This window comes from Eubalaena glacialis, chromosome 3 (assembly GCF_028564815.1).
Source record: "Eubalaena glacialis isolate mEubGla1 chromosome 3, mEubGla1.1.hap2.+ XY, whole genome shotgun sequence".
Lineage (NCBI taxonomy): Eukaryota > Metazoa > Chordata > Mammalia > Artiodactyla > Balaenidae > Eubalaena > Eubalaena glacialis.
The window spans coordinates 186,965,466-186,991,563 of record NC_083718.1 but is presented as its reverse complement, the minus strand read 5'-3'; the positions used below and the strand labels follow the sequence as shown (position 1 = coordinate 186,991,563).

The window sequence follows — 26,098 nt, the reverse complement described above, 5'->3', positions numbered from 1 at the left end:
AGGTCAGAAGGCTACAAGAGAGGGCCCTCTTGACTTCAGGAAGGACTCCTTGGCCCCTTGGCACTGGCCAAGACTGTAGGTCCAGAAGAGCCCCCAGGAGGCGGCCCATGGGAAGCTCTAAGAACAGACCCCACAGCCCGATCAGGAGCAGCCCAAACACCAGGCCAGGGGGCAGAGGTCCAAAGCCCTGGCAACGTGGCGTAGACCTTAGTACGAGCCACCCCTTCCTTCTGGCCTCACTCCCTGCACTGCATCTACCCAGCTGGGGGGGTCCTGGGACTGTAAGCAGGACCTAGAAAGGATGAGCAAGCCACAGCGAGGTCCGCTGCGGGGAGACGGCGACGGGCCAGGGAGGAGATAGAGGGAAGTCCTGGACCACCCACTGGCTACTGCCCCCGCCCCCTCCAGGGCAGCAGACTGCGTGTGCAAGTGTGACCCCACGGCAAGACCCCCCCGCCCCCAAACCCAGTCATGGTTAGCAGCTTAATGGGGCCCCCCCCATCAACCACTCACGCCTACCTTCATCCTTATGCCCACCTTCCCCCTTCGTGTCATCCCTCATCCCAGCCCCACTCCTTCCTGTAAACCAGGTGTACAAAGCTCTCGAGGAGCGAAGGCCCAGGTCCCAAGGGAATCACCAAATGTTTCCTGCCTGCCTCCTGCTGCCCCCACTAAGAAGCTGGCGAGGCAGTTGGTGAAGAGGCACATCAGTCAATCAATTCCACCAGCACTAACAGTGGGAAGGCGCGAGACCAGCCCTGTACCGCGCACTGGGAGGAGACGTGAACGCAGAGCTAACTCTAATAATGGTCACCATTACAAAAAGCCGTAGCAGAAGAAAGCAGGGTTCCCGGCCTTGGTCTCTTAGGGCAGAGTACAGAAGCCCGAGTGCCCCACTGACACACCAATGTCATGGGTATAACCAGATGCTCAGAGCAGCAGGCCCCCAGCCAACCTCTGATCTCTTGTCTCTTTCCAGGGCCACCTGGGTGTGAGGGGGCAAAGGGGGAGGGGCAAGAAGGTAGGCAGAAGGGTCTGGCTTTAGGGAGCTGGGCGGTCTGGGCCAGAAGAGGCAGAAAACTGTGGTTGCACAATGCGAAGCGGCCGGGGCGGTGGGCTGTGGGGTGGAGGAGGGAGAGGAGGACAAGGCAAGAGAGAGAAGAGGCTGGTGGAAGTCTAGAAGGTGTGGGTGATACAGGAAACATCGTTTGTCTATCTCTATCTGTCCCAATACCTCCCATCCTTTGTCAAGTTCAAAGACCACTCCTTCACAAAGCTCCCTGGGCTCTCGGCCCCAGCACTCCCACCTGGTGTGACAGATAAACGCACCTGTCTCCCTCCACCAGGCAGACCCCAGGAACCTGGGAAGGACCAGGCGGCCTTCATTTCTGCAGCTCCTACAGCGGGTGCTCCCCAGTGCTTACTGAATTGTAGACCTCACTACTTGCATGGGATTTCCTCCCCTTCAGGGCACGATATGTCCTGATGAGTCTGGGGTATGAGGATGCTATGCTGTAGTCAGGCAGCCAGAGGGGTGAACGCTGGACCACCAAGTTGCCACTTCTTCCAATCAATCCCAGAGAAGCAATCTCCTCTCCTCTGCTCGCTGGGACCACCAGCCCTCCTCCTCCTCCTCTTCCCTGGCTCCTTGCTCTTCCTGCTGTACTCTGGCCCAGCTACCCCGGAACAGCTGCTGCTTGCCGTGGGGACCCACAGGCTGTAATTACTACAGAGCAACTTCCTTCCCCCCTGAAGATGAGGAGGAGGAGAAGGAAAAGGAGGAGCAAGAGGAGACGTGGTAGCAGCCAGGGTGGTCGAGGTTTAAAAACCAGCTCAGGGAGGGCGGTGTAAAGGACAAGCCTTGGGGCCTGGGGTGGGGGAGTGAGGGTGGGGAGCAGGGGTAAAGACATGGCCTGACTCTTCTGAGAATGGTGGGCCAGGCAGAGGAGGCTGACGGAGGGGGCAGGCGCATCACTAACCTGGCAGGGTCCAGGAAGAGGAGGAGCCTGGGCCCAGAGCCTCCTGGGTCCCACCCAATCCTCTGCCCAGGGACTTGAGCCAGGGGCAGCAGCTTTAATGAGGAGATGCTGCTGCCGTGACTCAGCCCTCCAAAGGTGCCTCCATTTATTTTATTTTTCCATCATAAAAACCCAAGCTGCAACTCAGCCAGATTCCCTGGCTCTGGGGGATGGGGGAACACCAGCAGTGACGGCAAAGCCCTCAGAGAGGTCTGACTAACTGGACCCAGTGCCCTTCTTAGACAGGAGAGTTAATGGGTTCCCCTGGTTGATCCCCAAGGGAAAAAGGGCCTGGGATGGGGTCCCTCTAGGGATCTTTCAGACCTGCCCTCACTGCCTCTGCCTCCTGTTGGGAGAATGACTACTCCAGGCCTTATATCCAGAGTTTTGCTCTGATTATCTTATAACCAGTGCCAGGGCTGGTTCAAGGGGCCACTTCGCAATCCAGAGCTGCCTGTCTCGAATGCTTTCTTCCAAAGAGAAGGTCCAAATGTGTGCTTCTCACCTCGTCCACTCAACCCGTCCCCCAAGATGCCCCACTGAACCCTCTCAGTAAAATCAGGTTGGGAGCTGGAGAACCAGAGACCTTAAAGGTCATCTGACGCTCACGCCCCTCCAAACGTCACAGCCAGCCTCTGCCTGAATGGTACCAGGAAACTCGCGAGTTCGGAGACAGCCCATTCTGTCCTTGGCTCTGACTGCTCCTTCCTGCCAAGATGGCACCGAAGCACCTACCCCCTGCAGCAGACTGGCAAAACCGGTGCCCAACCTGACCGTAGGGACTGGCCCCAGCTTAGACTGGTTGAGTGGGTGTACCTGGCCAAGTAAAGGCTCGAGGAAGAAAAATTGAGGACAACCTGCTCTGGCCCAAACTCAGCATGGACTCTCTTCCTCCAGAAACAGCACAAGAACCTTCCCAGGCCCCAGTGTGACCAGAGCCAGCAAGGTTCCTAGAAGCCTCCACTCCTGGCAAGGCCCTGGCCTTGAACCGGTGGCTCACAGCAGTCCTGAGAGTCTGGAGGTGGGCTGACACTCAGAGCAGCAACTTTGGGTTGGGGAAGGCAAATTCTTTGCTCTCTGGGGTCAGCTACTGCCTGGAAAAAGCCTGTGGCCTTTCCTCTCCCCTCCTCGAGACTGTGTGTCCACGAAGCACGTGGCCAGCATGTGGACATCCCACTCCAAGAACCAGGCTACTAAGCCAACATGTCTCAGCTCCCTTGACCCCATCATTCCTGGCCTCGTCCACAGCCGAGGCTGGGGGCCAGGATAAATGTGGGGTGGGGGTGGGGGGGTGGTCTGTATGCAATGCAAGGGGGTCCAGGCCTGGAGTCCCAGCAGAGCTTATCCCAGGGAAAAAGAAGCAGGCCTGGGGCAGTGAGCAGCACTGATCCCTCCCCCTGACTCACCAAGACAACACAGCTACAGCCACAGTGCCAAGTGGGCAGTGGTGCCCCTCACGGCTCCCCCTGTGGTCCCTGGTCAGCCCTTTGAACTTGCTCTCTTGCCTGTTTGGCCCTTTACCTGGCAGAGCCTACCTTGGATCCTCTGATGGACAGTTCTAGCCCTGGACAGCCCCTCCCCCTCTCCTCAAGACCTCCCTAGGGAGAGCGGGGGCAATTACAACCAGATCCTTAAGAATCAAGGGCAAGTTCCTTCTCAAAGCTCTACTGCTGTTTCAAAGCCATTTTTCGCCCTGGCCTCCAGTTTTTTTCAGGGCCTAGGAATCAGCCTAGCGGGGCCTAATCCTGGGGAGCTTCCCAACTGCAGCATGGATTTACCTGTGTCTGAAAGCTTCCTCCCTCCTCCCCTCCCCCTCCTGACTCCCTCCCCCAGGGAAATCACTCTAAAAGGGCCTAATGGAACTATGTCCTCCTCTCTTCCTCTCTCTCCTCCCTCCCTCCCTTTCTTTCTCTTTCCTTTTTTTTTTTATTAGCATTTGTGGAATTTATTCCCAAACTCTCCTAATCTTCCGTACACAACCATTTGATTTGCATAACCCAACCCCCTCTCATAAAAACTGGCTGCTAGTTTAATTAAAAAATGTAAATTTGCTGTCATCTCGGGGCCTGGTGAATTAGGACGACATCGGCATTTTTTATTGCTAAAGACGTCCAGATTGATCCAGCCCTTGGCTGAACTACGGTGGAAGAAAAGGGGTCCACATGGCCCCTGAGGGTCTTGAGGTCCTGCTGTCCCCTCCTGAGAAGTCCTGGTTCTCCCACCACTGAACTACTTATGGCTGCAGTGCTTCAGAACCTAGACCCGGAGTGATGTTAACCCACGATCCAACGCTTACTGGGTCCCTGGTGCCAGCAACCCTTTGGGACCTGTGTCTCCAGCCTTATACTGTGCTAGAGAGGCCCTCGGCAGAAGCTGCCTGTGGTCCCCCAAAAGAAGAGAGCTCCTCATCACATCAGCAATGAGTCCAGGCCAGAAACGAGGCCCCTGGCCCTGGCTGTGTGCAGAAGTACATCCCAGAGGTTGAGGAAAGATGAGCATGCAGTGAGCCCAGAGACAGGCTCAGAGGGGGATCTCAGAGCTCCCACCTGCTTCCCTTTTTTTGTGAAGAGGGGAAAAAGTGCTTTTCTTCTGAAGTTCTGAGATTAAGGGAAACTTTCAAGTTCGAAGAAAAGGTTGAGATGGTATCACCAAATGACTTCTCCAGGAAACAGTCAGAACTTTGACACCCTGGACCTCCCCTCACTGAGCGGCCAGAGTCCAGGCCTGGGTCCTGCTGGGAGGGCCCTGCTCCAGCTACGGGAGGGACCAGCTGACCAAAGGGGCCCTTCTAACTTCTAGGAAAAGTTTCCAGAGCCTGTCCCTAGAGGGCTGGGAGAAGTAAGTGCTGGGAAAGATGCTACAAGAGGTTCTGCCACCCGCAGGCCCAGGAGGCCCTCTCTCCAGTCGGGGACACCCTACGGAAAGGCTTTGGAGTCGTGCCCCGACAGCAGGTGGGTATAGGGCAGGAGGATGGACTCCAGCTCCAGTTGGCATCTGGGTTAGAAGGAGGAAGCTGAGGGCCCGACTTCCAGCCGAGTAATGCCTAGGTCCCCTGTGCCTGCCCACAAGCAGAGGCTCACCTGCCCCAGGTAGGGGGTGGTGCATTACCACCACTGGCGCATCTATAAGGTCTGCTTCGTAGCTGGGATGGGGGGGGGGGGGCGGCCCATTTCTGAAGAAAGGGGGTGGGGCCTGAGAGGGAGGCGATGAGACACCTGATTAGAGGTGGGGGGGGGGCTGTTTCTCTGTGGGAGTGAAGGGCAGGGAGGGGCAGGGTGGCAGCAGTGGCCTTAGACACCTTAACCACTTTGCCCAGCAGGGGTTGTTGCACCCTTCCTGGGCACAGAGGTCCCCAGGACCTCCACATCGAATTCTCCAAGATCACACCTGGCTGGACATAGTCTTAATATTCCTTCCCCAACAAACACACTTCCCTCCTTCCCAAAGCCGCTGCCATGTCCTGTCACCTATCCTGGGCCCCCTAGTGCTGCCTCCTGCCCTCTCTGCCCACTCCCTTTTTACTTCAGGAGGTCAAATGTCAGCCTATGGATCCCAAGGGGCAATGCCATGAACTTGGGCCGTTAAAAACAACCACTCTAACAGCCACCCATACCACCTTCTATAAATGAAACAGAAGGGTTCAGAGATCAATCTCAATGAATTATGAACCTGTTTATCACTGACTTCTTTTAAAGACATTTAGCAAGAAGACAGCCTAGGATGAGGGTCCTGGTCAAAATTCCATTTCAGTACAGAGGGCTAAGGGAAAGCCTGAAGAACGTAAAGTAAACCTCACTCTGGACTCAGATTGGAACCTCAGATGGGAAGAGAAGAGAAATGTTGAATACAATTAGATTAAAACCAATAAAACACCAAAATCTCAGGATAAACTCTGCTCCAGGCCAGCACTATGCTACGTGGGACCCTAACCTAGGTGCCATGCTAGGCCCCCCAAAACCCATACGTCCAAACTCAGTAGTTTGTCTGGTCTACCCTCTCCCAGGGTAGGGGCTAAGGGGGATGGGAGAGAGTCCTGGGCCCCTCACTTTGAACTGATAACAGCCGCCTCATCCCACGGATTCTCAGGTGAAAAATACTCATTAGCCATAATAAGCAGCTTGATCATCCGACACAGCCTTGTCCCACATAAATTAAATTCCTTTACCTTGAGAGAGTCGCCCCGAAACCAGACTAACCGCCTTTCCCAACAGGACGCTGCTTTAAAAAACTAAACCATCCCCCACTAAAAAAATAAAAACACACACCCCACAGCCAGACACACAGAGATCTTTGCCAGGGAAGGAAAAAAAAAAAAAAAAAACAGAAAAAACACGCAGCCGTTCAAAAAACACGGAGAACAAAAAACAAAAACCCCACGAAAACCCCCTAAATCCTCTCTCTGGGTGCCCCCCAGCTCCCTCTCCCCTAGGTTCTTTCACAATGACAAGCATCAAATTAGTCACAGTCACTAAGCAAGTAACAAATAATAACAATAATATCATCCGGAAGCCTCACAATCCAGAAACCCAGGCGAGAAGCGCAGCCCGCAGCAGACCCTCTCCAGACCAGCCCACCCCCCACCCCCCACCCCGCCCCGCTCAGCTGCTACCTCATTGGGCTAAAAATAATAACTTCCGTAAAAGAACCGAAAGAAAAGTGAAAGAGCCACCCCTGGTTCCCACCGGCCGGTACCTGTACCAAGATCCATTCTCCTCTCTTTGGTCCCAAACTCTTCGAGGAACGCCAAAAAAAGAAGAGGAAAGAAAAGAAATCTGTTTAGTCTCTCGCAGTGCCCCCCACTACCCACCCCAGCTCTCCCCCTCCGCTCTCCGCACCCTCCCCCCATCGACGGGCGGTCAAGTCCCCGGGCCTGGGGGAGAAATGAGAAGGGAGACCCGGAGGGAGAGGGAAAGTTTCTCCCTCCCGCCCCTCTCTCTCTGGCGCTCCGGCACTGCACACTCAAAGCAGCTCCTCTCTGCTCTCGAGTTTATTAAACTAAAAGAGAAACTATTTATAGACGCGCGCCGGGTCGGGGGGCCCGGCCGGCCCCCGAGGCCGAGGGGCGCCCCCGCCCGCGCCCGGCCCCGCTCCCGCCGTCCCCGCCCCCGCCCCCGCGCCAGGGTCGGAGCCCCGCGGCGGCGCCCCCTGCCCTCCCCCGCCCCACTCCCGTACTCACCATAGTCGGAGAGTCGAAAGCCGAATTCACTTAAATAATCAACTTTCATAATACTTAATTAATGCCTAATTGCGACTGATTACTCCCCGAATAACAAGTTGTTTTAAAGCCCTGATGTCATTGCTCCTGACGGTAACACTCAGGGTAACAGTTTGGCAGAAGGGAGCGGGCGGGCGGGCGGGCGGGAGCGGCCGGGGGCGCTGCCAGGCGCCGAGGTGATTGGCAGGGCGGCCGCGGCACCGCCTCCTCCCGGCCCGGCCCGCACCGCCCCGGCAGGTGAAAGAGCAGAGCTCGGCCCGCCCGCGCGCGCGCCCGCCCGCGGGAGGCTGGAGTGAATGGGCTCGCGCTCGCCCGCCCCGCGCCCGCTCCTTCACGCGCGCCTCCGTCCGTTCACTCGCGCGCGCGCGCTCCTCACACGCGCGCCCTCGCCCCGCGCCCGCTCCCTCACGCTCGTGCGCGCGACCTCAGCGCACCGGCCCGGGCGGCCCGCCTTATTGGCTCAGCGATTGCCCAAACCTTAGACTTCGGAGGAGGGAGGCGGGGACTCGGCGCCCGGGGACGGGAGGGAAGGGGAGGCAGGAGGGGGGCGCGGCGGTCCGAGAGGACCCGGCGGCCCGCGCTCGCGCCCCCCCGCCAACTCTGGCCGGACGCCGGCGGGCGGGCGCGCGCTCTCCTCGGCGCTCCGGCCCCGCGAGCGCGACTCGATGGCGGCCGCGCGCGGACTCACTCCCCGGCGCCGGCCGGCCGAGGGCTCGCGCCGCGCGCAGCCGAGCAAACTTTTCCGCGCCGGCGGGCGCAGGTGTGAGCGCCGCGGGGTCGCGCCCACCGAGCCGCGCGCCCTGGTGCGCCCCCCGGGCTCTGGGTGCTGGGGTACCAGGCGTTTTGTTTCCTCCCCATCCCTGAATCTCTTCCTGTTGCTGTTGGTGGTGGTGTTTTTTAGCTCTGAGGAGGAAAGACTCTGGGGCCTTGGGCCTGGGTGTGCCGGGGAACACTCGCATCGGCCTCGCGCTGTTCCGCACACCGTGCCCGCCACAGGCTTCACGAGTGCGGGGACCCCCAGGGCTCCGCCACGTTGGTTTGGCTTCGCCTTTAAATGCGCCCTGGCTCCCCCGCCCCCACCCCGATTGCGGGTGGACCCCGGCTCCGCGCCACATCACTGCTCTCCAGGCCGTCCTGCTCCCGCTGCCCCGCAGTTGCGCCCCCAGCCCCGCAGTGGGGACGGCACCTCCTTCCTCCCTCACCCTGCCTTGGCCGCCTGTCCTCCGAGGGCCCCCACCACGGATCCGCGCTGTCACTTGGGCTGCCAACCGGCCCTCTTGCCTCTGCCACCTCCCATGCGGGGCCCTGGCAGACAACCCTCAACCAAGGAGCCAGCGTCCTGCCACCTGCCCCTCTGACATCGCCGCATTTCCTGTCTGCCAGTTCATCGCTGGACCAGGGCAACTTCTTCTCTCCTTGCCCTCCTTTCCCCTCAGAGAAAGCACTTTGGTGTATCTTTCGGTCCCCAGATGTCCCTGCTGCAGCCAGATATGCTGAGATTCCTTAAATTTTAGTCATCTAAGTTACCCACTGGGTGGGGGTCAAGGAAGGAGGCAGGTAGGCGAGCAGGAAGGTGGGCAGTTTTGCTTGTGAAGTACCTGGATCTCACTGTCCCCAGCTCTCCCTCTGTCCCTTCTGCAGCGACCCTGCTGCCTTCCTCCCCTCTCCTGTTTCAGGGGAGGCCACACTGCCTTCAATGAGGGGAGGGGACCAGAACCCAGGCTTTCTTTTCTCTGGTCTTTGGGCAGCATTCAGCAACATGGCGCTGGACTATTTTTGCAGTATTTCTATTTTGCAAAGGGAAGGGCCCAGGGAGGCCTTGGGGCAAGTCAGGGAGTTAACAATCTACTCTTTTTCCCACGTTCCCCTTATTTTTCTTCTCCCTTTATTTACTTATTTACTTTTTAAATTGCACTTTAGTTCCAAATGGCCTCACAGGGAGATTAGCATCCCTCCCCCATTCGACTGCTCTCCCTGTTGCCTTCTTGGCAACCCCCATTCCTGCTTGTCACACAACCCTCTACCCTTCAGACCTGCCCCATGCCTATGGAGGACGAGTAGCTGGAGAGGCCCAGGAGCTCTGAGTGTCCCCCAGCCCTAAAACCCTGAACAAGGGAGCAGAGCTCCTTAAACAAACCAAGCCCTGTGCTCCCCAGAGGCTGGTACAACTGCTGGCACTGGGCAACCAGGCAGCAAGGACCATGAGCTTCTCCCCAGGTGGGGTCTCAGAGAGGGCACTGCGGTGTCCAGGACTGCTCTGGGGTACACACATGCCGCTGGGTTCTCCCACCCATGACTCCCCAAAGCAAGGCTTACAGCTTTGGGTTGTAACAGCAGTCAGTCAAACCCAAATCCCAATCCTGTAGTGTCTGCTTCCCCATCTGAGCAACTGGGATGTAGAAGGAAGCCTGAAGACATAGGGGTAGAAGGGTGATTTCTGGGTGCATCTGAAATGTGCATGTATGGGGAGCTCCCTGCATATGTGACCCACACAGCCTATGGGCTCCCTATGAATGTCCTTCTGGGCTTCTGCTGATGGCGGTCAGGGCATGGGAGGGCGTGCCTTCCAGTCACTCACGCAGGGCCAACAGGATTGGCTGCACAATAACCTGGGGGCCTCTGGTGGACAAAGGCTGGAGAGGAATGGCTGAAGGGATAGAACTGAGAGAGCCGGAAGGAAGGCGGAACAGGCAGGGCGGGCGAGAGGGGCTCGCCAAGCACAGCCAGTGGTAGAGGGAGGCGTGAGCTGCCCGGAGAGCCTCAGTTCTGCCAAGACGATGGCCACCATCAGCCACTGCAGGCTTAAGAGGCTCTGCCCAAGAGTGAGGGGCCTTCCTGAGAGGCACAGAAAATGAGGCCATCTTAGCATGTTATGATTTGAGATCTGAGAAGGCTGAGGCCGTGTCATGGAGGGGTCCCCCGATTTCTCTTTCTCTCCGTGTGTGTACTCAAACCAAGGCCCAGAACCCTGGCACCTCTGAGCCTGTGGCCCATTTTGCCTTGCGAACCCTGATGTGGTAACACCTCTTCGACCCTGAGGCCAGGCCACAGCTTCTGTGCCTCGGGCCCGGGGAATGGAAAGCCCAGTGCCACAATTCCTCCTGGTCTCGAGGCCCTGGGCCCAGAGCCACCAGCTCCTCCTCTCACACCCCACCTCCAAGGGAAAACGTGGTGCCCTGCCCAGCAATGCCACCCACCAGGCCCCTCACACGGGTCCAGGGGAACCTATCAGCTGTCCTAGGACAACCTTCCCTCACTGGCTCCCGGCGCCCTCGCATCCCCAGTTTGCCCACTCATTCTCTCTCCCTCCCGAGCCCGGGGCCTTCTCACTCACCAGGCTACTTACACACCAGGTATCTCATGCTTTATCTGCTCTCATTTTGAATTTGTAGCTTTCACATAAACTTGAACAAAGCTCCTTTTGTTCCTGCACCCCACCCCAGGATCCCAATAAACTGGTTCCCTCTGAGGCGACTGGGCCAGGACACAGGAGCCTTGGCCAGACGACTGCGGGTGCATGTGAGCAAGCATGTTCGCACCTGCGGGGGAGTCTGTGTGCCTGCGTGTGAGTGCACTCCCCAGGCGGGCGGCGGGAGGGGTCAGGGGGAGCCTTGAGTGAGCGAAGTGTGGATGGGGAGGATGGTGGGGATGGAGGGCAGAGCCCAGATGCCATGGCACGGGGATGGGATAGCCTGCCAGTAGGGCACGAGAGGTCATGGGCCCCCGATGGGTGGGTATTGGGGCAGGGGGTGAACGGGGATGAAGAGGAAACAAAGAGCAGAGAGGCACAGCAAAGTGGGTGGCGGAGCGATGGGCTGAGGCCGGGCTCGGGCTAAGTGTAAGGCAGATACAGGGATCGCATTATGGCGGTCTAGGGGCTGGCACGGCCGCACGCTCAGCCCCGTAATCCTGTTAGCCAGCAATCTCCATTCCGAAAGAGCTTCATTTCTTTGTGAATATTTGTAAACTAGATATCTAATGGAAAATTATAGGAAAATTATAGTGAAATTCATGACGGAGAAATCCGATTATCCCTAATTCAATTATGCCATCTTAGCCCACACAGCACATTTCCCATTTTTTTCCCATAAATACCGATGCCAGGGGTCCCGGTAATCAAATAAAATTGAAAATCATCTTCCCATTAAATTCAATTAGCCGCAATTTCTAAAGCCTATCAGAGATTTTAATTACTAAATTATAAAATTCTCCAATGCTAAATTGAAACCAAAAAAATTGCACATCCTTATATTTCAGAGAAAAAAAAGGGGGGCCAGCAAAATCCTCGGAAAATGCCCTACTCTCTGAGCCCGGCTCCAAAGCAGGTTCCCCACCTGGAGGGACAGCACACCGCTGCCGACTTGCCAGGTTGAGAACGAAACCAGGGGGGCAGAGGAGAGGGCCCTGTCAGGGGAGGGGCTGAGGCATATTGATTTAACAGAGGGGCAAAGCACACCTCCCACCGCAAGCAGCTGGAGCTGGGCTGGCCCCTGGAGAGGCCCCGCGTCCTCACTGGCTGTCCTGGCTCCTGAGATGCCCTCAACTTCCCCTGGAGAGGCCCCGCATCCTCACTGGCTGTCCTGGCTCCTGAGACGCCCTCAACTTTGTCCCCCAAGGAGAGTGAGGTCTATAACTGCTACCTTCTTGGCCCGTGGACATGGCTCGGGCCCAGGTCACAGCTTGGCCTCAGGGCAGCAGACCAGAGGCAGCCGGCTTCTTACTCAGTTGCCAGCTCTCTGACCACCCAGCCGGGCCCCCAGATGGCCTGGGCTGGGTCAGAGGTGGGAGTAGGACGGAACCCCATGTTGAGGGTGGCTAGACATCATGGGAGGGTTCCGTGGCCCCGAGCCTTCTCCAGAGCATTCCCAGGAACCATGGGTCCTGGCTGTGTACCAGCCTCCTGAGAGAAGAGCTGGGGATGGACATGGCCCAAATTTGGCCTCTCCCTGTACTTCCAGCTCATTCCTTGTTCTTACCCTCTTCTGGGAAGCTGACCGGCTGAACTGGCCAGAAGGAATACCCTTGCCCCGCGGGAGAGCTCACTCTTTCGCCCCCATCTCCTTTTAGGGAAGTGCTGGCCATAACCCCAACGGTAGCCCCTCCTCTCTCACCGCCCCCCCCCCCGCCCCCGCAGGCCACTTACCCAACTCTAAAGCCTGCTCTAGGAGTCAGAAGAGCCTGAGGAGGTGGCACCGGTGGTAGCATAAAGGGACCTTAGATCTGAAACCCAAGGTGGGTGGCTGGGTGGGCAGCTGCTGGGCCCAGCAGTTTCAGGGCAGCCAGGAGCTGAGCTGCCAGCAGCCAAGCTGCCAGCAGCCCAGCACCCAGGGAGCAGGGAGCAGGTTTAATTTGCCAGGCAGTCAGGAGTGCCAGCAGGGGAGGCACCCGCAAACAAAACAAAAACAAAAAAGTTAATTATCTTTGGCTTTTTCTTAATAAATATCCAAACTGGCCCGGCCGGATCCTCCGCTTTGGAGGGAGAGAGAAGAAGGAGGAAAAAACCCCAAACCAAATCCAACAGACTCATTCTCTACCTTTCCCTTTGTCTCTCATCCTTGTATTTATCTCTTATCAGAGGCAGTAACAGTTTCACATTAATTCCCAAATTTTGCAAGTGCAAGAGTGTGGTCACAAAAAGTTGTTGTTTTTTTTTTTTTTTAAGTTTTGGGGTGGGAAAGTGGGCCTGTGAAGAAGAAAGAGGCAGGCAGGAGGAAAAAAGGCGAGAAGAAACAGGACAGAAGCAGAGGGAGTGAGAAAAAGACAGAAGGAAAGAGAGAGAAGAAAAAACAGAGAAAGCGTGATGCGGGGAACTGAGCTCGTTGCATTGCCCCCAGGGACACGGCACAGCCTGTGGCCCCAACCTGGGCAGGGACCTTTTCTGGAATGTTATGTTGGCATTTTATTTCAGTTGCAATTATCAGCTACAGGAGATAATGGGGATTTTTCATCTTAAAGCTCCAAACCACCTAGGTCTCATTGGCCACTTGGGCTCCCCTGCTGCTGCGAGCTCGTGTGCCAGCCCTCCCTTCCAGGAGCTTGGCTGGGGAAGAGGGGAGGTTGGCTGTCCTTCTGAGGCGTGTGACTTTTTCTACGTGGAATCCCAAGTATACCTGGGGAGAGAGATGCGTGTTGCCACCTGGGCCTACGTGTTTGGATGGTGCTCATACACGTCTGATCCCATGCTGTTAGAAACATCTGGTAGGGCACGTGGTGGGGGGTAGGCAGCCAGGACATCGGGCAGTCCCTCACGGAGCACGGGCACTGGAGTCCCACTACCTGGGTTCAAACCCTAGCTCTATCTCTCACCAGCTGTGCAACCTCAATCAAGTCACTGACCCTCTCCGAGCCTCCATTTTCTCAGCATCACCGTCAATAATAATCAGTGATTGCCAAGGGCTGAGGGTAGGGGAGAATGGAGAGTGACTGCTAATGAGTACGGGCTTTCCTTCTGGGGTGATGGAGATAGTCTAAAATCAGATAGTGGTGATGGTGGCACAACCTTGGGAATATACTAAAAACCACTGAACTGTACACTTGGTATGTGAAATATGTCTCAATAAAGTGGTTATAAAAAAGTGGGGATAAAAAGGGGGAATGATAACAGCACTTACTGCATCGAGCTGTCATAAGGGCGTACAGAGCACATAGCCCGGCACAGACTAACACTCACTAAGGATTCACGAGTAGTCACTCATATGGATTGTGGAGGATGGGCTGGCATCCTGGGGCCTGGGTGGTATCCATGAACTCATACTGCTGGGGCTTACAAATGTCTACCTGGGGCCTTGGGGCAGGGCCAGCAGGTTGTCAAGCAGCTGAGCTGCCCGCCCCCAGTACTTGGTTGGGGCTCCTGGGTGACTGCTCCCTGGCAGGGATGGGAAAATGCATGGCCCTCCTCCTGCCTCCCCGCCCGCGTCCCTGGAGAGGAGGCTGCCCACCGTGGCAGGCAGACTCTGTGCTCACTCTCCCCGTCTCACAGAGCACTCATATTTTCCATGTGCAGCAGACCGTGAATTCACCTTCATACTAGTTACAGGGTTATTTAGCTTCTCCTGACACTGACAATCACCAAACTTTAATTCGCTGCTCGGTTTCTCCCTGCTGCGCCCTCTGCCCACCCCCAAAATCACTGGGAGAGGATGGGAAGAACGTAGGTCTGGCCCCCTCTTGCCAAAGCCTGCCCTTCGGAGTGATGGAGCGATGGGAGGAGGGGGGTTGGTCAGAAGGAGAAGATGATGGGCAGAGGGCAGAGAGAGAGAGCAGTACAAGAGAGAAGAAGTATCACCAGGGCTAAGGGGAGCTTCCATCCTGCTCCTCTGGCCTGACACTAATGTATTCAACCTGACGTCTATCCCGTTATGAATGAAGACTCAGCTGACTGGGCTGCGGGTCTGAGGGCTGGCAGCCCTGGCCAGGACCTCCGGGGCCAGGACTCACTGAGATCCCAGGACCAGGCAGCTGGCATGGGCTGGCTCCTCTGCCTGATGCTGGACGAGCAGGTGCCCATCTGGGAACTCACCAGAGGGAGCCCATTCTTACCAACCTGAGAAGCCAGCTCTCATTTCCTCCTGCCTCTCCCGTGCCAGTCTCCTGTCAGGCCAAGCCCTCCTGCCCTGTAGAGGTTTCTCTCTGGCTTACAGCCCTGTTGCCGGGATCACGTCTCTCTTCCTTTGATAAAGCCAGGGGGGTCTGCTCAAAGCTACTGACAAGCATCAGATGAGAAACAGAGACTGAGACATCGCCCACCAAGGATCCCAATCACACAATCCTGGGACCAGTGTAGGAGCCAGGGCCCAAATGTGGCCACGAGTCTGCTTCCTCGCCCAGTGGGAGGGGCCGCTGCTGCCCTGAGCACCCAGGCCAGCCCCAGCAGGGTCTTTGTCTCTCTTCCCTTGCCTTCGACAGATCCCCTTCTTTCTGTCTCCTCTGCACTCCCACACCTTTCCAGGAGTGGGCCCAGCTTCCAGAAGATCCAAAGAGGCCTCTGGTTAGCTCAGGGGCCAGGCAAGCCCAGAAATCTCAGACTCTTCCTCTCAGCTACTCTCCACCTCCTGAAGTGGTCACCATCACCTTTCCCCAAAGCCTCCCAGGCAAGGAGGTTTCCTCTGAGGACCATTTGGTGGAAACAGGGGACTCTCTTATTCGCCAAATCCAAGCTGGCTCCATCAGCCACTCATTGGGCGGAGAGTCCCAGGAGCAGAGAGACTCACAAGGCAAGGACCTGGGGGGCTTGCAAAAGCAGAGGCAGGGCCGGGGGCAGAGCCAGGAGGGGAGAGGCAGGGAAATCCACTGGTGGGTCCAAGCTCTGCCTGCTTCCTCCCAGCCCTATTCCACTGCCCCACCCCTGCTGGCAGGGGAAGTGGCCATGGTGGCCTGGGCAAGAGAGATGTCAACGGGAGCGATGGCAGAGATGGGAGAAGGGGCTTGTTGACTGCAAACTGTCCATTATGGCTCAGATTATAAGCATATTGCGCAGGGCTCTCTGCACGATGCCGAGGAAATCCAATACGCTGAAAGGTTAATGCAATCAATTAGGGTGACAAGGAAGTAAAGTAAAGCCTTCGGAGTAGATGAAAAGGAGAGAGAGGGAGAAAGAAAGAGCGCCATGGAGTTGGGGGTGGCAGTACGGGCGGTGGGAAGGTGAGGAGGAAGAGAAACTAATGGGATGCAGAGAGAAGGCTTGGAGGGGAAAACAGATCTACAAAGGGCCAGGAGCCCGCGAAAAGAGGACAGTAAGAGAGACGGCAGCAGAAGCAGCAGGAAAGGGCAACTAGTGAGCTGTGCGGGGACCCGGCTCCCAGCCCGTCTCAGACCTCTGACTGCTGCACAGCTTCAATTTCCTTCCCGCTCCCCCCTTCCCCCTCCCTGCCAGCCTTTCCTCTAGGGCTTGGAGCCTGGCTCCCAGATTAGCTCACAGCGCTAGTAATGTGCAGCCTTGGTCCCTGCCCCTGTACTGAGCGTGTGCCCACCATGTAACGTCCAGGACCTTCTCCACAGAACTGCAGACTGGGTCCCAACTGCCCCAGAATGGGCTCAAGTTCAGACCCGGACCCTTCCCTTGGCTTGCTTTGCTCTCAGCAGACCCCACAGCTTTCTCCTACGCATCCTAGTTCGTACTTGCAACAAGCCTGCAAAGCACAGAGCGTGGTGGTCAGGGCTCCGTTTTACAGATAGAGAAACTGGTGCTCGAGAGGTTATGTGACTTCCCAGGGCCCTGCAGCAGACATGGAGGACCCGGGACCGACCTGAGAACTCCAGTGACTCCCCGTCCACCACCCGTGCGGCGTTTTCTTCCACGGCCCTCGCTCAAGCGAGGAGCCTCAGCTTCTCCAAGGTGAGGGACTCAGTGGTCCCGGGGCAGGGGTGGGGAACTGCATGGAACCTGCCTAGGGATGACTGCTGGCTCCTACATGCATGGTGGAGACCCAGGCTCTGGCAGGTGAAAAGGAATGAAGGAAGGAGGGAACGCAGGCGCTGCCTACCTGTCAGGCCCCGGGCTAGACACCTTCGGCCCCATTAACTCACTCGCTTGTCCCAATAACCCTGCAAAGTAGATATTCTGCTCACCTTGCAGAAGAGGAAACTGTGGATCTGAGAACTTGCTAAAGGCTACAGGATGGAGACACAAGGCTCCTGGATGCTGGGAGCAAGAGATCTGAGGAGACAGTGGCTGTCAAGGAGAGGACAAGCCGGGACTTCCAGGTAGGTGGGACTGAGCAGGAGATGAGGTCCTACAAAGAGGAGAGAGAGAAAGGGCAGCCCCAAAGGGACCAGGAGTGCAAGCAGCCCCGCAACCTTAGGGACAGGCCTGGGCCCCTCAGAGCAAGACACAAGCACAGAGCAGGATGATGGTTGCACAGCACTGTGAACGTACTTAATGCTAGGGAACTGCACACTTAAAAATGGTTACAATGGTAAATTTCATGGTGTGTATATTTTACCACTGGAAAAAAAAAAAAAAGAGCAGAGGGCAGGAGCCAGAAACCCCAGAGGGAGAGACAATAAACTTTTCCTATAAAGGGCCAGATAAATATTCTAGGCTTTTCAGGCCAAACATGCTCTGTTGTAGTTACTCAGCTCTGCCATCATAGAGTGAAAGCAGCCATAACTGATATGCAGATGAGCGGGTGTGGCTGTGTTCCAATAAAACTTTATTTACAAAAACAGGCAGTGGGCCAAATTTGGCCCTCTGGTCATACTTTGCCAAGCCTTGCTCCAGAGAATGGAAGCACCTGGGGCTGACTTTCAGGACAGAAGTAGCCAATCTGAACCTTGCCAAGAAGTGGAAGGAAGGGCTGGGCAGAGGGCTCAGGAGGAAATCAGGTTCTCATTACCAGCAGAGGGTGGAGAAAAAGAAGGGAAAGAGAACAAGGGCTGGATGGGAAACAGATGTCCAGGAACCGGTCCATCCCAGCTCCCAGCATCCTAAGCCCTCCACTGTGCTTCAGAGTCTCAGGGATGATATGAAGGGGCGGAGAGTTGAAGCTCTCAACATGCTAGGAGTCTTGATGCCAGGAGAGAGGTGTTGGGCTCTGGCTAAGAGAGGACAGGAGTGGGGCAGCAGCAGGGTCGGGCTGGCCAGAAGGGATGCCAGGGGAGAGAAAGGCAAGGAGAGAGGCCCGGGGAGCAGAGCTGTAACCAGGGTGGTGCTGGCGGCAAAGGGAGGAATCCACAGGCCCCAGTGAGAGCGCAGGGCGCGGGCCGGGCCTGCCCTACACCGGCCGCCTCTGATCACGTTTTCAGGGCCACTGCCCGCCGGCACAGACAATGCTGGGGGAGCCTTTGAAGTCCGAAAGGGATGCCGCGGTGGGAGCCTCGCGAATCTCCTCCCTTCCCCCGTCCTCCCGGGGGAGGGGGCCAGCAGGACAAAACCCAGAGCCGGTCACAGCCGGGCCCCCGAAATGCGTGAGACAAAGGGAAAACAAACAGGTTTGGAGCCAGGCGCACGGTGCCGTGTCTGTCCCCCGCCCCGCCGAGCACGGATGATGGATGGCTGCAGCCAGCCAGCTCGCCCGCCGGGCAGGCCCCGCTATTTACATAACACTGGCGTTCCACCGGTCACCTCTGACACGGCGCTGCCTGGGGCCGAGGCCCGGTGGCCCCGAGGTTCCTCGAGCCACCCGAGAACTGAGACAGCCTGTGAAGGCCCGGCCAGGCCAGGGGAGCCCAGTGCCTGGGGAAGGGAAGGGCAGCAGCCTGATCTGGGCTCAGGGCCCGGGGCCTCCTCCCTGCCAGCCTCCCGCGGAAGAAGGAGGAGGCCACGGGGCCGGCAGCTTCCCAGGAGAGAGGACTTCTAGGGCTTTCAAGTCCACGCGGTTCCCCAAGCACAAGCTACAAGCAGAGCTTCCAGGGAGAGCTGGCAGCAGCCACAGTGGGCAGACAGCACTGCGGAGAGCTGGGCACGGTACTGCCGGGCGGCTGAGCCCTGGCACCACAGATGCCCCTTTGCCTCACGCTGCCTTGAACACATTCCACGCCCAGAGTCAGCGATCCACGGGTCCCCAGCCCATTTCCAGCCTAAGAACGAATCTGAGACCCTTCTACCGGGGTCATCTTTTCCTGCCAGGTTCAAATGGGCAGTGTGGTTCCAATTCCCTGTCTCCATCTTCCAGACCCACCCTGGGGGCTCGGCACGACTGGGCCCAGCCCAGGGTGACATGTGTACCAGGCGCGTGGTCACCACTGGGGGGAAGGACCCACGGATCAGGGAAGGGCTCAGGCCTTACCTTGTAGCGGGTCCTAGAGGCTCCTCTCTCGCAGTGGGGGTGTCACTTCATCCTGGGGAGGGACAGAGAAGAGCCTCTTAGCCTTTCAAGGCAGGATGCGTACAACTCCCCAGTGTGTGCCCAAGGGCTCCCTGCCACCCCCAGGCCAAGGGGCTGATGCTCCAGGGTGGCCAAGGGTGTCAAAAATTCAGACGTGCGGAGTGGGCACTGATTTTGGCCCATCTGAAAGGACGTGCCGACCAAAATTTGAAAAAATTCAGAAAGCAGCAGGGGCTGATCACAGTGGAAATATGGTCCTCAGGACACCCCTAACCAAATAGAGAAAAGTCAGAGCGTACTGCACACACCTCCGTGGAGGCAGAGATGCGGGTGTGCGGGTCGGGGTGCTCCCCTGGAGCTGCAGTGGCTGAGCAGCAGGGCCTGGGGACGATGACAGGCTACAGCAGCACCCATCCCTCACTCTCTTCCCTTGGCCCCTGAAAATCTACAGCAGATGGGTGACTGAGGGGCAAGGGTGGACCAGGGTCCAGGGCACCAGGAGGCCTCAACTCCCAGGAATAGGCTGCAGACAGCACCTTCCACCCTGGGGTCCTACTGATGAGTCACAAGCCATGCCGGGGGCCCACGGAGGGAGAGGGAGAATGGCCCAGCAAGGTAGGGGGTCTTTAGCCAACACGTGACTCAGCCCAGCTTGCCAGGCCCAGGCCCTCCTGCCCAGCGTGTGAGTCTGGGGAGCCAGGTTCAAATGGGACAGACGCCTCGTGTGGACAGAAAACCCAAGGAGCCCTCTGCCTGCTGACCTGGGCCCACCTGCCCTTGCCCGAGCCAGGCCGGGCCACCCCACCCCACTCCCACCCCGTGGGCCTTCAGAACTCCACCCATACTCGGGAAGGGTTTTCTGTTTATTAGGTTTTTTTTCTCCCTACTCCCTCCTTTGTGGCTTATCAATGATGCAAGAGGAATAACACCAATTTCCTTAGGCTGTGTAATCCCCAAATCAGATTGGGGGGATTGTGAGAGGTGAGGTGACCTTGTACAGGGCTCCGGGAATGCCACCCAGTTCTGCCGCCCGCCCTCCCATTCCCAGGACACATTTAGACAGATAATGCTAATTGTACTTGACGCATCCTCCTAAGGAGGGCTGGGTCCTCTGCCAGCTTTCGCTGCCTTTGCTGGGCTGCCTGGGCGGAGGGTGCCCACTGAGGCAGAGCCCACCCTGCTGGACACCGGGCTCTGGTGGGCATCGAGCAGTTGGGGGGGTTACCCCATGGGCCTCTGATGCCCATCTGACGCAGATGGTAGGAAGCTAAGATTCTGCAGAGAGCTGGGCGGACAGAGAGACGGGGCAGCAGAGAGGAAAGGGGAGCCCTGCTGAGATGGAAGAGGGGGCCGAGGTGGGGATAGTGGAAAAAACAAGCAGTCGGAGAGGAGAGCTGGATGAAGTGGAGGCCAAGCAGGCCTGGGCCACGGGGCAAGGGAGAGAGACCCTGGGCCTCCGCTGAGAGGCGCTGGGCAGGCTTGGCTGTCAGAGCTCACAGCCCAGCCAGCCCGCCCAGGGGCCCAGCGGGGCGTCATCGCTGTCCGGTCCATCCCACACCCGCCCGCCTGAGATCTCTCAAGGCACCCCGGCCAGCCTCCCTTGAACCTCCAAAGCCCCCCAACTCCACAACTCCAGTATCTCCCTTCCACCACCTTTTTCTCCCCTCCCATCCTCCCCAGCAACTGTGCATTTATTAATTCATGAGGCACTAATTAGTTCTTTGTTTAATTTTGTGTTAAACAGACTGACCGGAATGATAACGACTCGCAGTGCGGTGTTGCCGTCCCCAACCACCCCTGTTTTCTGACAACAAGGGAGCGCGGAAGACCGGAGCGCTGAACCCAAATCCCTCAGCAGTTGCACTTCATTAAGTCAAAATGTGACAAGAAGCTTAGAGAGCAACTTGCAGATCTGATCACACAGAACAATCGGGGAGGAAACTTTCCAGGAGTTGGCTGGGGGTGGAGGAGGGATGGGGAGGGGCAGAGATGCTTACCGTGCGGGGACCAGGACGTGAACTGGGGTCCTGCCCCTCACCTGGCCCTGGGGCAGGCGGCCTGGCGGACGGGAGCAGGGAGGCTGTCTCTGGGTGGGATCTGGGACACTGGGTGGATTCTGGAACCCCCGTGGGGACCTAAGAAGTTCAACTTTCTCTCTCCATCCTGCCCGGGCATCTTCCCCTGTCACTCTCTGCCTCTCAGTGTTCCCGCTGTTTGGTTCTGGCCTGTGTGAGTGAGTGACTGGGCACACCCAGGGCCTGGCAGAGAATCAGAAAGCTGCTGCAGTTAAGGAAGGATTCTGCAAGGCCGGGGGTGCGGGGGGAAACACAGAGGAGACCAGGAGCCTCAACACTTAGGAAGGCTGAAGTTAAGTGTAACCCTTCCAGGCTAAGAAACAGAAGTAACGTGCTCAGGGATCCTGGCCAACACAGCCACTCTCCGCCAGCTGTCTACCCATCCACCCATCCTGCACTCATCCAACGTTCTTCAACCTAAGTACTCTGACCAGAAAACAGAGGACCAAGAGGTTGAGTTCTATGCAGAGGTCCATGGTAAATCAGAAACAGAGCCAGGTCTGTTTGGCTTCCGGGCTGTGGTGGCTGACTGTAGGCAGGCAGCTGAGCTAACAGTGACAACAAGCCTTGTTACCTGCTCCCTCCTGTCTATGTGACAAAGCAAGACCTTGGGCCAGACGTGTCAAGCTGCTAACCCCATAGGTCCACAGGGAGGCATCGGAATTAAGCCCTGTCCCAGTCTAAAGACAGGGCCCCTGCTCTCCTTTTACCAGACCCTAATCTCGGAAGACGTGGACAATGTCTTACATAAATGAGAACATGGAGGGGGATAGGAGGAGGAGAATAAGAACAAAGCACACAGAGATAGTTGACAGACCAGAGCCCGGATTGTGTGTGAAGATCCTCCTGCCTTCTTCCCATTGGCCACTGCGCCAGCCCAGGTGTGGCCTGACCCACCCGCTGAGAGCCGGGGCCTGAGACAGAGTCTGCAGGTCAGCCTTGCCCTTGCCTTCCCCCGGCCGGTTCAGTTCGGAAGTGCAGTGGTCTCTCACCCGAGCCTGGCAGCCCTGGGCTGGCTTCTGTTCATTTGCTGTCAGGCTGCCTAAGCAAACCAATTAAAACTAATCATTAATTATAAAAGAGAGCAAGAAGAGTAGAAGAGAGGGGAGAGGGTGAAAGGGCGAGGTGGGAAGGAGGAGAGGGAAAGTGGGGTAGAGAGGGAAGACGCGGAGGGCCTGCAGGGAGCTCGGAGTGGGGGACCGTGGGCCTGGGAGCTGGAGGGGACCAGAGGCACAGGAGGTGCTGGAGTTGAGGGAGGGCAGGAAGGGCGCCAAAGATGGTAGGGAGGGGGCTGCCGTGGGCCGGGGGGGGGGGGTGGGGGTGGAGGGAAAGGCTGGAGAGGAGGGAAGGGGGAGAGGGAAGGGTGAAGAAGCTGCTGTGACCAGCGTACCAGGACCCGAAGAGGCCTCATCCGCCTGCAGTCCCCTCTGGCTGGAGCCACCGACCATCCGGGACGTGGCTTCCGAGCGTCTCACCCCGGGCTCCCCGGCTCCATATTTATGAGGCTCAGCTGATTACGCAGCACCGAGCCAGGCTCCTCAGCCCTGCCGCCCCTACCTGCTCCCCAGCCCTCGCAGGCCACAGAGGGGAGGCTCGGGGCAGCTGTCGCGGCCCATCTACCCCGCCCCCCCACGCTGTCTCCTGCCCCCTCCGGCACCCGCACACACCCCGTCCGTCTCCAGGCCGGGCCCTTTCACAGGGCTGAGGCCGTGTCAGCGGGCAGCTTGAGGAGGGGGGCAGCACAGACAACAAGGGGCAGTGTCATGGAAACGGGCACTTTCCCCGAGAAATATTCTGTTTGGCCTCCTTCCTGCATTGAGGAGCTGTCAGGAGCCTGAGTGAGAGCCAAACCACCCCGGGACCAGGCGTGACAAAACCTATTTTCTGCCTCAAATTTGATTGATTAAAAAACTTTTTAGGAAAACCATGTTAAAAGAGTGAAGAAAAAAAAAAGAGAGAGAGAGTGAGAAGGAGAAAGACAGAGAAAGAGAGAGAGAGAAAGAGAGATAGAGAGAGAGAGGAACGAGGAGGAAAGAAAGAAAGAGAATGAAAGTGCTACGGGCGCAGGGCCACGGGCAGGGGTCGCGCTGTTGCCCCGGCAATGACGCCAGGGCCGGCGTGTCAGCCCGGTGGCCGCCGCATAACCAGGCACAACGGAAAGGTCAAAGGAAGCCCCAAACTTCTACACAGTGGTTAGCAGGACAATGAGGGGCCGAGGGCACGCACGATCCAGCAGGTGCCGGATCCGGAGGAGGCGGCGGCCGGGGCAGGTTGTCCGTCCGTGTAGGGGAAGGAGCCCAACAGCCGCAGGCAGGCCGGGGACAGCCGGGGGTCAGCGCCAGGCCTCCGGATTGGCTCTGAGGAGGCGGGCAGTGGTCTGCAAACACAGTCTGGGCTGAAATTTGGCCAGACTCCTTAAAACCCTGTACAGGGTCAAGAGGAAGGATCTAGTAGTCTGGGGGCAGGAAAGGGGTTTTCCCACCTTGTTCTCGGAAGTCCTGGCTCATAGAGGTACCCAGCTGACCCGCCCGTCCTGCGGGGGCTGAAGCCTCTGCTGGTCCAACACCTCTAGCTTGCTCTCTCGGTCTCACACCTTCCCCGCCCAGGCCCTTAGTTCCTTTATTACTGGATGCTGCCCTGTGTGGTCCTCACGCCTGGCTTGCCCTCTCTCTTTTCCCGTCTCAGAAACTGAGACAGGCCCCGCCATGAGCTAGGACTGTGATGGAAGGCCGTGCCTTACTCTCTCAGGGCTGCAGGAGAAGGGCCAGCCTCCCCACCTTTCCTGAGCCCCCGCAGGGGGAAGAAACTCCTCCATCTCCCAGAGGCCCTGCCTGACCACTCCAGGCGGAGGTGGCTCAGATCTTCCTGGTGGGACCCATCCTGTCCCCAGAAAGACGGGTCCAGGTAAGCAGCTGGGTTTGCTCTTCCCCGTCTAAGGGCCTTGGAGGTCAAGGTGAGGAACAGATCTGGCGAAGATGTCGGCAAGAAGGTTTCTCTGGGGTGCTGGGAGCGGTGCGTCCAATGCGGTCTTTGCAGCTCAGGGCTCAATGTGGGCGAGGCGGTGCCTCCTTGGACAGACGGCGCGTTCCACCAGACAGATGTACGGAAAGACAACACCTGCTCCGGGCCCTGCCCAGCCCTCCTCCAGGTCATTGGCTTAGATCTCTCCCCGTCCCGGCTCCACAGTGATCGTCAGGACGTACACTGAGTACGTCCTGTGCGCATGACACTGTGCTAGGCCCGAGGAAGACAAAATACACAGCTTACACGAGAAACAGCAGAGGAGGTGAGACCCAGGTCTGAATCCTGCCTCTGCCACTTACCCTCCATGGTGTCTGCCGGGGCAGGCTGCTTAACCTCTCTTGGCCTCAGCTTCTTCAACTGAAGTGGGGGGGGGGTATGAGCCCCACCTCAAATGCATTTCATTCAGTAGTTTTTCTTCAACACCTACTATATGCTGGGTACTGTCCTAGACCTGGAGAACACTGGTAACCAGAGACAGTCCTCACGGAGCTTCCATTCTGCAGTTGTTGTGAAGACCCGCTGAAATAACACACAGCACCGTGGTCTGTCACACAGTAAGTGCTCAACAAATATTACCTGTTACTAGCTTTCAGGGGCCCTGCCTTTAATAAACTGGGGAGAGGTCCAGCAAGTCCACTCCTAGGTATATACCCGAAAGATTGGAAAACAGGGACTCAAACAAAAACTTGTACACGAATGTTCGTAGCAACTCCACTCACGACAGCCAAAAGGTGAACACAACGCAGATGAACGGATAAACAACACGGGGTCCCCACAAAACGGAATATTATTTGGCCGTGAAAAGGAATGGAGTTCTCATACAGGTTACAACATGGATGAATCTTGAAAACATTATGCTAAGTGAAAGAAGGCAGACGCAAAAGACCACATATTATACGATTCCCTTTATATGAAACATTCAGAATAGGCAAATCCATAGAGACAGAACACAGATTAGCGGTTGTCAGGGGATGGGGGAAATAGGGAGTGACTTCTAATGGGTATAGAGTCTCTGTTCGGGGTGATGAAAAACTTCTGGAACCAGATATTGGTGATGGTTGCACAACACTGTGGATGTACTTAATGCCACTGAATTGTACAGTTCAAAATGGTTACAACAGTAAATTTTATGTTATGTGCATTTTACCACAATAAAGTAAAGTGATATAGCTGAAGAAGGAGGAGGAGGAGGAGGAGGAAGAGAAGGAGAAGAGGCAGCAGCAGCAGGCAAGGAGAAGGCTATTCCCAAGTGGCAGCCCAGCATGAGTATTAGACAAGCCAAGCAAGGGGGCGGAAGGTGAATCATCCTAATTTCAGACGGGTCCCCTCTCCTTCCTGTCCTCAAGAACGACGTGCGCTCCCGCCCGAGGCGTTCCTAGGCCTCACAGATGCGCTGAAGAAAAAGACAACACGGGAAGGCTAGGGTGCCTCCAGAGATGGGGACACACGTCACTCAAGAGCCCACGATGCCGTCTCCCCAGCGCTGCCGTTCCTCTGCGCGCACATGGCCTGGCTCCTCTCGCGTGTGAATCCCAACACGCACGGCCCACTCCATCCATCTCTCCGCCAGGCTCCCCAGACAACTTGTGCCGCTGCCCAGCATCTTAGTGCAACACGCTGCCCCCCACGTGGGGAAAGAGGGTCTGAGTCAATGACCTCCCCACCCACAGGACTCTCAGGCTCCCCAAGGATGGGGGGTTCCACCTTGCAGGAAAAGCTGAGGATAACCAGGGAGCCAGGCCCTTGGGACAGCCCTCCCAGCCCTCAGCCTGCCCTCCTAGCTGCTCCGAATGCGTATGCGCACAGAAACCCCTGCCTTGGCCCGGGAACTGTCAGGAGATCAACAAACAAAAGCTGCTTCTTGACAGGGAGTCATTTATATTTTAGCTTCGTTCCATTATCCTAACGAATCCTTCATCAGCAGATGCAATATTAACAGCAGAAAATCAGCTCATTACATCCGGGGGGATTTCATCAAGACGGCAATCATGTATGCAGCTC

The 26,098-nt window shown here is 57.2% G+C and overlaps 1 protein-coding gene across 7 annotated transcripts in view; it reads right to left on the bottom strand.

Moving 5' to 3' along the window:
- Window positions 1–26,098, bottom strand: part of CASZ1 (castor zinc finger 1) — a 147,770-nt gene that overhangs the window by 46,739 nt on the left and 74,933 nt on the right. For 2 of the 7 annotated variants that reach the window (XM_061184980.1, XM_061184981.1), the window contains exons 3-4: window positions 18,960–19,011; window positions 6,711–6,749 (exon numbers count right to left, since the gene is read on the bottom strand). In XM_061184980.1, coding sequence (XP_061040963.1) covers window positions 6,711–6,726 — 16 coding nt within the window. In that variant the 5' untranslated portion in view covers window positions 6,727–6,749; window positions 18,960–19,011. Of the gene's footprint in view, window positions 1–6,710; window positions 6,750–7,194; window positions 7,333–12,376; window positions 12,544–16,800; window positions 16,886–18,959; window positions 19,012–26,098 lie in introns of those variants that run through there. The other 5 variants (XM_061184978.1, XM_061184979.1, XM_061184983.1 and 2 more) reach the window with 4 other exon arrangements.